We start from the raw sequence: 11,856 nt of genomic DNA, 5'->3' as shown, positions 1-11,856 counted from the left end.
TTTCTTTTATTCAGAGAGTTGCTTATTGTTGGGCTGAGCCATTTGTTATTTTTACTTTATTCGTGATTGGGCATGGGCTGGGCTATGATTGATTGGGTTGGGTTATGGCGGAAAGAAAGTAGTAGTACTAAATTTTTTATTTTTTTTAGACCTGTGCTAGAGCCCAAGTCAGCCCTCAGTAAGTTTCGCCACTGATTTTAAGGATGATTCTTCTAGTCTTCTTCATAGTTTATTTGGTTGTTTTGGCTTTCTTTCCTAATTCCTAATGTACATGGTCTTTTGATTTGAATGGAACATTACCTTAAAATGCAAGTAACACACAGTGGAAAACATATTATTACACATAGTACTAAAAGATCTCAATTGACATCAAGTCTTTATCTAAACAAGTAATGAATTTTTAAATGCTTTGCAGTCAAGGATGGACTATGGAGCCACCAGCATGGGCCCGGGGCGAGACTTGGCCCCAAGCCCGTGCTACCCCCAATTAACTTTTTTATACTAACCATATAATTTTTTTAAATTTGTAGAATGCCCCTCGTAAAATTATTTTTCTCTAAAAAATGTTTCTAATTTTATCTTTCTTTTCATTCTTATTCTTCAACTTCAAATTTTTTATTTTTAGAACCTCTGTTCAATTAAACTCTTAATTTTTTCCCTTCAGAGTTCTGTCTTTTTGTTTTTTCCTTCTGATTATTTTTTTTTATTATTTTTTTTTCTTTCACTTGTTTTTATTATTGTAGTTGAACAACTATAATAAGAAATTTTTTTCTTCACTTGTTTTTGTTACTGTAGTTGAACAACTATAATGAGAAATATATATTTTTAAATCAATATAATATAAATACCATTTTTTAAAATAATTCAAACATTTTATTTATAAAACATTGTGCAACAAATTAGTTACTAACAAAATAAAAATAAAATTGCTCACTATTTTTTTTATGACTTTTTTTTTTTTTTTTTTTTTTGGTACTTTTTAATTCATAGCAATACCCATTTTTTGTTACTAATGTGCAAAGAAAGTTCTCCAAGTGAACCACACAAGTCATTCATAGGAGCTTGTACACCATTCTCATTTCTAACTTCAAGAACAAGTTTTGTTGACTTGTATATATATATTGAATTTAAGGAGAGGTGGGAAAGAACTTCTTAATTTGTTAGAAATGAAAGTTATACAAATTATAGAAGTTCTTTCCCACCTCTCTCCTTAAATTCAAAGGAAGATTGTAAATCTAAAAATGCACTATGCTAATTATAATCCATAATTTCATTCACCAATCAATAAAGTAAAGCAATTCCTTTTTTCTTGAAGCAACAACCATCATAACAAATTGGAGATAATGTTACAGCTGAATATTGAAAGCTTGCATTGATGTCACATTTTGGAGTCCTCAAATGGCTTATGCCTAAAAAAAAAAAAATGATACATTATTAAATTAGCAGCAACTTTGAAAAGAAAAAAGGGTATACATATTACAGTATCCGGAAACAAATTCCTGCTAAATGATGGTTTCCAAATGTTATAAATAACAACTTTTTTGCCTGTGGACCTACAATGCTAGGGATACATTAATCTGTACAAAGACTACACTACCTACAGTACAGTTAGGTGTGCACCGAAGGGACGATACAACAATTACTCTCAAAGTTGTAACGCCAGATCAGGCTGCACTGGATCAACCCTGCTAGAACTAGGAGACCCTGGTGACTGGAATCTGACGTTTAGGTCAGGTGGAACCGAATCTGATTTCCGCTGCAGGGGCACTTCTCGCCAAGATCCTTGCGGATGGTGCCCTGAATTTGGCAAGGAGGTGCCGGTGTTTATTGAATTTGTATTTTCCAAGAACTTGGAGTCTTCTGAATTTAAGCTATTTGTGGTCACTGGATGGGCGAAGTTGGCGTCCATTGTTGATTCGACATAGGGGGACTGATGGTTGATGGCAGTTGGTTTAACAGATCCCATCATTCTTCCCATGTGTGCTGGAAGGTGAAACGGATAAGCCCCCTTAAATCCATTCATACCAGATTGAAATACTGGTTTCGGATGTATCTGAGAGGGCCCCGGCCTGCTCACACCAAGATTGCTGCTCTGTCTATCAAAACCGGAGTGGGAGTTGAATCCTCTAACAGGTTCTGCACTTCCTGCAATGGGTTCAGGAGATCCATTTGCAACAATGGGGCTTGAGGTGGCGGCTGGAGATGGAAGGAGAGACTGGCTTGGAATGGTGTTTACGGCTGAAACAGTTGAAGAAGGCACATGCTTCTCTAATAAAGAGTCTCTTTCAGGATCATTTGATGACTTCTCAGCCTTCATTTCCACCGTGCTGGGAGTAACAGTCTCAGATGAATTTCCAGGCGGGGAAAAGGAGTTAGATGGTGACAGGTGAACTGGAGGGGAAGAAAGAAGCGGAGACTTCTGTAACACTGCTTCATTTTCTCCAACCCATCCGGGACCAAAATTAACTCCAGGAGGCAAAGACTTCTCAATCCTCTTCGAGGCAACCTTCCAGGTGACAGGCCCCAGATTTGCAGCAAAACGAGCTAGACTCCTTGCATAACCATACTTCTGAATGCCAACCTGATTCATATAACATTCCCTAGTCAACAAACCAAAAATAACAGATGAATACGATCATTCAATAATCATAGGTAGGTCATATAGATGGTCCGACCAAAACACTTATTGCAGCAGATGAAAGGGCCTGGGGACCTTTAAACCAATATGTACTGAAGGGGAGTTCCAGACCAGACATGCAATATAAAAGAAAGGTTCCAACCATACATTCTGAAGACTCCTTTCCTTGAACCATTCATCAGTATATGTTTGATGAAGTAACAGGACAACGGAGGTCATTACCAATAAGTTAAATGGCCAAGGGGAAGAAAAAAAATTCTAAGACTAGCTATTAGTGGCCCAGTAGACCCCAACATGAGCTGTTGGCTCCAGGCATGCAGTAGCTTGTTCTTCCCTCAATGAATAGTTAAATAACTTATAAAGATCTACGTGAACATACAGGCATTAGCTGCTTTCTCTCTCCATCAAACGTAGACAAAACAGATGGTTCTTGCCCACCAGTGAGTAAATGGGATTGCTTGTATGTATTGCGCCTGTTTTCGTTTAATACTAGTTTCTTCCCCTGCTTCCAACTCCCCTTTGACATTGAACCTGTACCAGTAAAATGCATTAGGGCTCCTCTAGGTACCAAATGTAAGGAAAGGCTAGATAGTTAAAGGAGATTGAGGTGAAGTAACAAGTTAATTCTCAATTTCCTAACCTGGTAATTCATCGTTCCTCTCCAATTTGTGCTCGGGCAACAAACCAGAATAAGTTTCACCATAGCGAGAACCAAGTAAAGATCGTCCTGAAAATTCAGCAAGGCCAGACTTCTCTAGAACGGGTCCTCTCCGCAGATAATTGGACCAAGTGGTGTTTTCAGCCGCAGTAGCAAGGGTTGCATCTGAGGAGAATTCTAAACCAGAACGATCCAAAGAAGGCCTGACCATCTGTTTGTTAAGATTCTTGGTTGGCGGTCTGCCTCTTTTTACTATTTTGCGTTCTGGTTCATTCTCATCACTATCATGCCTCAAATCTTCAAAGTTCTTTTTTGCCAGCTCTTGTATTGACCGTGCCTGCTTGGACGACCAAAATTTCATTAATGAACAGATAAACCTGAAAAAAGCAACAAAGGAGTTGGAACTTGACATTACCTGTCGAAAATAAATAGTATCCGGAGCATTGTACTGCATTGCGTTCGAACAGATCAAGAAAACATCTTTCTGCATAAGAATACAACTACAACATCAACTTCCATGAACCAAATTTTAGCGTTTTGGCAAACTCAAACCAAAGCATCAAGAATGTCTTCCAGAGCATCACTAGATTAGAGTATCCACTAAATAGAATTCTAAAAAAAAAAACTTTGAACTTCTTGCCAATTTTTTTAAGTGAGAACACCGGCACTATATAAGAGGCCGTGTAACATATAGTATTATATTGAGAAAATCACAAATTGGAAAGAAAAGAAAAAACACTAAAATAAGGTATAAGATATTGATGAACAGATGTAATGGAGATTTCAAATTGTGTATGTTTAATATATATATATATATATATATATTGGAATTTTTAACATACAACAATAACATTTTACTTCATAAAATAACAGAGGAATACTTGTAGCAAGTATACAAGTATTCCGGAGAAAAAAAAAAAAAAAGGCCAGAAAATATTAGCAACCAACTCCAATCATTTAAATGAAGACAGATTATACAAAATGTTGTGAACTGTATTCACCTACAAACAATATAGACCTATACCCGCCAACAGATGTAACTACAAGTATTGTATGGATTAGGTGGATGCCCCAATACTCCAACCCGTGATCTCACATTTTAGAGCTCAAACTTTTAATATGGTTGCATGAAGCAATAGCCCCTAAAGTAGTATAATGTCTTTCATAATTGATAACCTTCCAAGGTGGTGAATGGGCAAGTAATTCATAAAAATTAGTGTTAACCAAGAGTTTCTTAGTGGTAGCAATTCTTCCATGATTCATACCCTCCAAGGTGGTCATGAAACAAAAGCTTCTTATAATTGGGTATTCGACAAGAGTTTATTACTAGCAGTAATTTAGAGCAATCAGCCTAACCATATTTATATCCCATTTACTTCTACGCTATAGATTATGCTAAAAAAACGATAGTATAAAAACGCCAGTACGGTATAGCATGGTGTCCTAAGCAATCTAACTCAACAAGCCACAATCCTAACTACTTGGTATTCATTACACGGCTCCATATTCTCCAATGGTAAAGCCATTCTTTTTCATAAATCCATGGAACCTGGAACCCTCAGCAATAAGATGAATTCTGAAAGCAAAATGGGAATCTAGATTTCCTAGCACTATCAGTGTGATATGACACTATTTCCAGCTAGATCGTCAACCTAGGCAGATGACCGGATTTAATCCTATCATGACCACTGAACCCATGGAATGCTGAATCAGATTTGACACTTTACTTGCAAATCCAAGGACAACATACTCTAAAATACTCCATCTCAACTACCAGCCATGAACAAATTATCAAGCACAAAGACTAATAAAAAATAAATAAAATTAACAAGCACAAAGGAGTCGAGGAGAAGTGACATTTTAAGCAGGTATCAGAGTTTAAATAAAGAACTGGTCTATCATTTCTAATCCCCTTTTTGGCCAAATATCATTTTTAGATCAAAGGTGTTAGTAGGTGAAGACTATGTCAAGTTCCTAAGATGACTCAAACAAGGCTACCAGCATAACATCCATGCGAAATGACAGGGTTGTAATCCATCACTTGTCTCAATGTTCCGTGCCAAATTCCAAAGTTGAGAAATTATCAACACGTACTTTGAAGATGAACTTCTATAAAAAATAACTCCTGAATTTCTTATTCATCAGCCTTTACCTAACACAATAGGCTAGTTAGGCTCATACATTTGGGTGAAAGAGCAGGAACCAGCTCAAGATTGGTTGAGATTGAGTGGGTGTTTTTGTGCGTGTGTGCACCACAACAATTTCTGATATTTCTTTTTTTTTTTTTTGATAAGTAAAAAATACCCACCATAATCAAGTTTAAAATTTGCCCAACTTCACTTCTGTAACCCTATCATTTTTTGCAGCCAATTTCTGATATTTCTAAACCACTCATTTAGAGGAAGAGATAAGTATGAGATGTATTAAGTCATATGTGGCAAGCAGAAAAGCTCTATTAGGGAGTACACACATCATCTAGCACTTCTTTTAGTAGTCAAGTGGAGTTGTATGCACTTTAAATCATCTATGGACACGCCTATAGGAGTCAAGACCTTAATAGACATTCAAGTGTTGTTGATGAATGCACTTAAAAATAATCACCAAAAAATACTATTAAAAGGAGAGAGAAGAAATATTATAGCAGGCTATTGAGCAATACCCCCATCAATAGAGAGCAACTTCAAACACTTGAAAAAAACAGACGGGGAGAGAGGGGGGAACCGCAACCTGAGATCTTCCATCCCCCAAAAGAACCTCAAGGGATAGATGATTAATCAATTCTTCATTCCTGTTGGAAAGCACAGCCTACTAATAGACACCAAGCTTGCCCCAAATGAAGTCCATAAAATCATCAGTAGATATATTAATTTTTTAACAACATTCATTTCCATAATAGTATGATTTCACAAACAGTATGTAGTAGTTATTATTATATCTTATTTCCTTTGGGTGGTGAAGGGTGCAGTTGCTAGACCTAGGAGACAACATCATTTTGATGGCAACAAGTACCCGTTACATCTCAGTTCTCAAAGTGGAGCACAGTGCCACAACTTCCACTAAAGGTAACTTGACTCTGCACTCTGAAGATTTGTTCAAACAGAAGTCTTTCCAGAAATTTCCTCCCTATGTAACAACGAAATTGATGAAAGAGTAACTTCAGAAATAATCGCAATATGCCTACAAGAAACTTGCTGTAATGAAATCTTGTTTCATAATAAATTCTGAGGCAATTCTCACCAAGTACGTCTTTCTTATTTTTGTCTCATGTTTCTGGCACCCCATAATTCATTCACCCTAATTTGGTGCTTCTCTCAGATTAAATTGGAGATATGGAGAATTAAAGAGAGAATTTAGTTTAATCTATTGATAGGAACATAAAAGGGGCTACTACTGAGTGCAGTGGTAAAATCTAGACTGCCAGAGCATATGATCGTGGAATTGAATTTGAGAGGAACCAATTTGTAAAAAACATGTCAAATTAGATTTGTATCCACATCACCCGCCCAGTACCCCTCATTGGCATGATGAAAGCTGGGAAACTAGCCTTTTGTTATATACAGCCATTTGATATTTTTTCCAAAAGCTACATACTACCTAAGTCACATAAAGCGGTAGCAAGACCAGCAATGGGAGCAAGAGCGAGATCGTGAGCACGTCAAAATCTAAAAAATTTATTGGAGCAGGTTCTGTTATATGGACTCTTCAAAAGTAGTAAATTACCCGTGTCGGAAACATATCCCTCGGACATGAGTATGAGATATATGTCCGACACTTTTGGTTGGACATGTACTTAAAAAACATATCCAATCATTCAATTACACTATATTATTACTTTAAAATGAGTTAAATGCCTATATTGAACATTATATTAGATAAAAACATTACTTTACTCTAGAAAATAAAATAAAATAAAATGATTAATAAAATGAATATTTAGATGTGTCCGTATGTCCTATTTGAAGATTTGACACCTCCGACGTATGGATACATACCCAAGTTCATGTAACATAGGGAGCAGGAGCCTCCATAGTGAATATTGGAGCAGGAGCCTCATTTAGTGCTTCTATATCTTTACTTCTACACACTTATTAGACAGAGTACACTATCATTTTATTTTGTTAATTACTCCCATTTGTTGGAAATGTTTACTTGAATATATGTTTAGAAAAATTTATCTATAACTGATCTAATAGTAAAGATTACAACTAGTTAAATGCTAAAACTATTCCAAATTCTTCACAAAGAAGAAATGGCACAACAATAGATTTGGGACAAATCCGCTCTAAATTCTTAGATTCACACGCAGAGCTTGGGAGCTAGTCACCCCATGCTGCCATGCATGAATCATGTAGTCATAATGACACTTATAGATGAAGGCGTGAAGTCATGTGGTGGACCATCTGACTTATCTAAAAAAAAATGTGGTGGACCATCTGGCTCTTGTTGGCTTGTCTAAAGGGCATACCAATTAATAAATACGTGAGTAAATCTTAATTAGGAATTTATGGTTGCCAACTAACAAACCTATAATCACTTTTTCCTTAAATAAAGAGGTTGTACATCTGGATTGCTTGTCTTATTTTCGGGGGTCTAAAAGATAATTTTTGAAATAAATTTGGGTTAAAGTATATATATGTGAAGTTATTTAACAACTTTTACTCACTTATGTGGTCAGTACATAATAATTTTAAACTTGTAAGGTTAATATGCAATTTTAGACAAAACAAATAGATATTTAAGGGCAGTCATTACACTATTACAGTAGATGAGTTATGATTTGTGTATTTTTTTCATTATGAGGCTGATGAAATATAGTAACACTCAGTAATTTTTAAAGTACTACATCATATATATATATATATATAATATATATATACCATTCGTCGTGTCCCTGCCGTGTCTGTGTCCTAATATTTTTGGATTTGCCGTGTCGCCATGTCTGTGTCGTGTCGTATCCGTGTCCGTGCTTCTTAGGTGTACGTACACTTAATACTGCAATGATAGTCATAATGATATTTATAGTTCAAGGCGTGAAGCCATGTGGTGGACCATCTGACTCATGTTGGTTTGTCTAAATGGGCATACTGATTAAGAAATACCCAAGTAAATCTTAATTCAGAAAATTATGGTTCCAACTAGCTCTGCATTCATGGAGTAATTAATTCCAACAGTTTTCAAGTCGACTTCACTTAGATAGATAAAAAAAATTCAATTCAATGACGAGGCAACAAACGGAAACTCCAAATAGATTTTGTTGCCTATTGCTACATGGGCCAATGTGAAAAAAGGCAATATCAAACAAAAGAAAGTGAAGCAAAGGGCCTACTCTTAAAAAAACGATCTGTGAAATTTAGCAACAAAACAACAAGATCTACAATGTCAGCAACTCCTGATGATTCCATACCTGTTGCCTTGAAAACAATCTACAGAGGTCCTTTACATAATTCAGCAAAGAAATTTACAAATGCATTCCCTAATAAAGTGTTTATTGAATAGAGACCTTTGCTTCATTAAAAACTGTAACAGAAGTCAGAAAGTAAATTATTACTTATATGGGTACTTAATCCTCACGTGATTATTAATTATATGGGTACTTAGTCCTCTCAAATGCTAGGGGCAAATAATAAAGTGGGTGCCTGGAGAAAAAAGGAACAGAATGAAACAAAAGGAGGAAAAACTCTCAAAAGATAATAAAAACAAGCACGTAAACCAACCTCGAACCCTTCCAAGTCAGCGTAAGCTCCACTCGCAAGATTCTTCCTCACGGTTCCAAAATCCATGGGATGTTCTATGACTTCATGGTAGTCTGGAAGCTGTAAGCATAGATATCAGTAAAAAGCAATAATAAAAAAAATAAATAAATAAATAAACGAAACGCACGAACTATTATAAATAAATAAACTGTTCTAACTATTACTTCATTTGGGTCCACCGGTTCAGAAAACACGCCATAAGTGTCCTTCCTGTTGTAAAATTTGACATCATAAGAAGCTGATAATCAAATGGGACATAATAAAGTTAAACCTTATACGATCGTTTAGAAACAAAAATACACCCACTTTTGAAGCCTCTCCAAGACGAACAGCAACAACTTCTTATCTGGTACAGGCGTTTTGGTTCCCATGTCCAATTGAGTCCCTGCACATAATTCATGTCGACGGTAAATATCAAAAACTTCTTGCCAATGTCTTTGGCCAAAAAGTGTGATCACAAACCTTGGAGGGCGTTCGTAGTTTTGGAAGCCAAATCATGCTTTCCTGCCTGCAAAACCTAATCCAATATAAGCAAAGCAATTGTAATAATAGAATGATATACATACATATATTCCATTTGTGTGCTTAATGGTGACAATAATATTGAAGTATCAATTAAGGAAACCGAGTTAAGAAAACTCAACTTAACTAAGCCTTTTTTTCCTAATAATTTTTCCTAATAATAGGATTAAGAAAACGAGAAAAAGTTATTTCTGAAAAGGATAAAAAACTTTTACTAGAAAGAACAGTCCATTACTATTTCAGTGAATAGAGATGAAATTTATGTCACTACTAGCAACAACCACTGAATGTGGTATGAACTGAAAATCCGCAAAGACAAGAAAAAGGATCGAAATTCAAAACATAAGTGCCTTAAGACCCGACCGAGTCAACCTCATAAACTTAAATTCTAATAGTACAAAATAAAGGACAACATTGATAAGGTGCGAAATCCAAGAAAATTCAAACCATGTCAACGTTACCCTGAAAATGGAAAAAAATTCAAAAATAAAAATAAAAAGACAAAAGCATTCCCTTTTGACGATACAACTTTCAACCATTGAAATTAGATTTTAAGTCAAAATGGCCAAGAAAAACATCACCTTTTCGGTATCATCATGACCAGATCCATCACCGATCGCATTGATCCTTCCCTTCTTGTGGTTCTTCGCCACAGCATCGTCCTCGGCGTTCGAATCAGAATTATACGAACCCGAATTGGGGGACGTAGAATTCAAGGACGACCTCTGAGAAGGCAATTTGAGCACGAACTTGAGCTTCTTCTCTCGTCGTTTCCCGCTCAATTCGTCGTCATCGTCTTCACCGGCGGTATCAGCGTTCTCCTCCGCCTGAGAAATCTCGTCGGTATTAGAGTTCCGGCGAGTGGATCGACGGATGGGAGTAGGAGTAATTGGGGATGTTTTGAAATTAGGGTTAGGGTTTCGTTTTTGTTGCGGATAGTTTTGTTGGTGTTGGTTTTCCTCCTGGATACTTCGCTTTTGGAGATCTAATAGAGAGGGACGTCCTTTCTTCTTCCTCTTCTTCCTCTCCACTACCTTACCCATTCTTTCTGCCTTCCTTCTCTCTCCTCTCTCTTCTCTCTCTACAAACAGGGGTTATTTTTATTTTTATTTTTTACTATTTTTATTTTCGGATCTTTTATGAATTTTATGTGAGTATGGCAAGCATGTAAGATCACGCGCCTTTCGTGTAGATGGTTGACGCGTGTGAGACAGTGATCGCGACCACCACCTCACAGCGAGGAGCTTGAGTGTACTGCACTCGCTTGTTTTGCTTGCTGTCTCAGGTGGGACCCGCACGTGGTCCCATATACTTGGCATTCAGAAATTACACATTCCTACACTCCAGTAATTCTTTAGGACTAGTCAAGGAAAAATGATTCGTTGGCCAATGCTTAATCATTTGTTGAGCCGAAGATATTAAGGTCATTGAAAGGGCTGTATTTATCATTGGACCAGAGATGGCCAAGTCCGGCACTCGGTCACCAAAAAACCCTTTGACAGTCCTCAGGCCCAACAGAACTTAAAAAGAAAAGAGAGGATCACTTAACAGGCCGGCTCATTGAAGAATAAAGCCCATCAACTTCACACTTGTAAGTTGATAATAGGAAATTAGGGCAGAAAAGAAAGTACCGTAAATAGAAGTAAAAGCATAGGGAAAGGGAGATTGTTTTGGAGAGTGAGAAAAACTTCCCAATAATAGAGAGAAGATTTCTTGTGTCTTTATCTAGCACCGTATGTGGAAAACAAAGGGAAGAACCATCAGTTTCCACGTTGAGTTATGACTCAGCTCTGATCTGGAACCATGATTGGAGAAGGAAACTCCCATTCGCAGGACAAGAACAAGCGAATCAGACTACATGATGAGTTGATACAGATCATCAAAACTCTGCGACGCGAGAATACTAAGCTCAGATTCAGGAGGGAGCGAAGGGTAGCATCACCACCTCCTCGGTTACCTGGAAGATGAGAGAGGGGAGATGACAAATGTCAACCGGCGGGCGGAAAGAACGAGATCCGTCCATATTAACCAACAGCATAGGAGGCTAGGGCCGGAGGACGAGATGGAGTGTGTCGAGGTCATTTCTTCATGGCCGAAGGAATTAACTGCAAACAAGATGTTCGACGAAATGCACCTGTCAGATGTAAGCACTCATGGCCAAAGGGCCACCAGAAAGCAGCAACATGACTGAAAGGCGCCCCCAATGAGCAACGAGGTTGTTTAGACATCAGCCTGAACAGTCGATTCGCCTTTCACCGAAGAGATCCTCTAATCTCCAAAGCCAA

General features: G+C 37.2%; 1 protein-coding gene across 1 annotated transcript; it reads right to left on the bottom strand.

Annotated features, from left to right (window-relative positions):
- Positions 1 to 1,346: 1,346 nt before the first annotated feature.
- Positions 1,347 to 10,740, bottom strand: LOC132300885 (uncharacterized). The gene is made up of 9 exons (XM_059798165.1): positions 10,153 to 10,740; positions 9,512 to 9,557; positions 9,356 to 9,434; positions 9,214 to 9,259; positions 9,011 to 9,109; positions 3,712 to 3,780; positions 3,279 to 3,633; positions 3,018 to 3,169; positions 1,347 to 2,581 (listed from the first exon to the last, which is right to left on the bottom strand). The coding sequence occupies exons 1-9, from the start codon at positions 10,612 to 10,614 to the stop codon at positions 1,646 to 1,648; spliced, it is 2,244 nt and encodes a 747-aa protein (XP_059654148.1). The 5' UTR covers positions 10,615 to 10,740; the 3' UTR covers positions 1,347 to 1,645.
- Positions 10,741 to 11,856: the final 1,116 nt, after the last annotated feature.

Source organism: Cornus florida, unplaced genomic scaffold, assembly GCF_030987335.1.
Source record: "Cornus florida cultivar Cherokee Brave unplaced genomic scaffold, ASM3098733v1 CherokeeBrave_3.0.0_Hap2_Chr03, whole genome shotgun sequence".
NCBI lineage: Eukaryota > Viridiplantae > Streptophyta > Magnoliopsida > Cornales > Cornaceae > Cornus > Cornus florida.
Note: the sequence above shows the minus strand (reverse complement) of the source record. Positions and strands in the feature narration are given on the sequence as shown.

Coding starts and splice junctions, on each gene's coding strand:
- LOC132300885 (XM_059798165.1), bottom strand. CDS start 10,614: ATGGGTAAGGTAGTGGAGAGGAAGAAGAGGAAGAAGAAAGGACGTCCC. Junction 9,110..9,213: donor AACCGGTGGACCCAAATGAA/GTAATAGTTAGA, acceptor CTATGCTTACAG/CTTCCAGACTACCATGAAGT. Junction 2,582..3,017: donor AGAGAAAGCAGCTAATGCCT/GTATGTTCACGT, acceptor TATATGAATCAG/GTTGGCATTCAGAAGTATGG.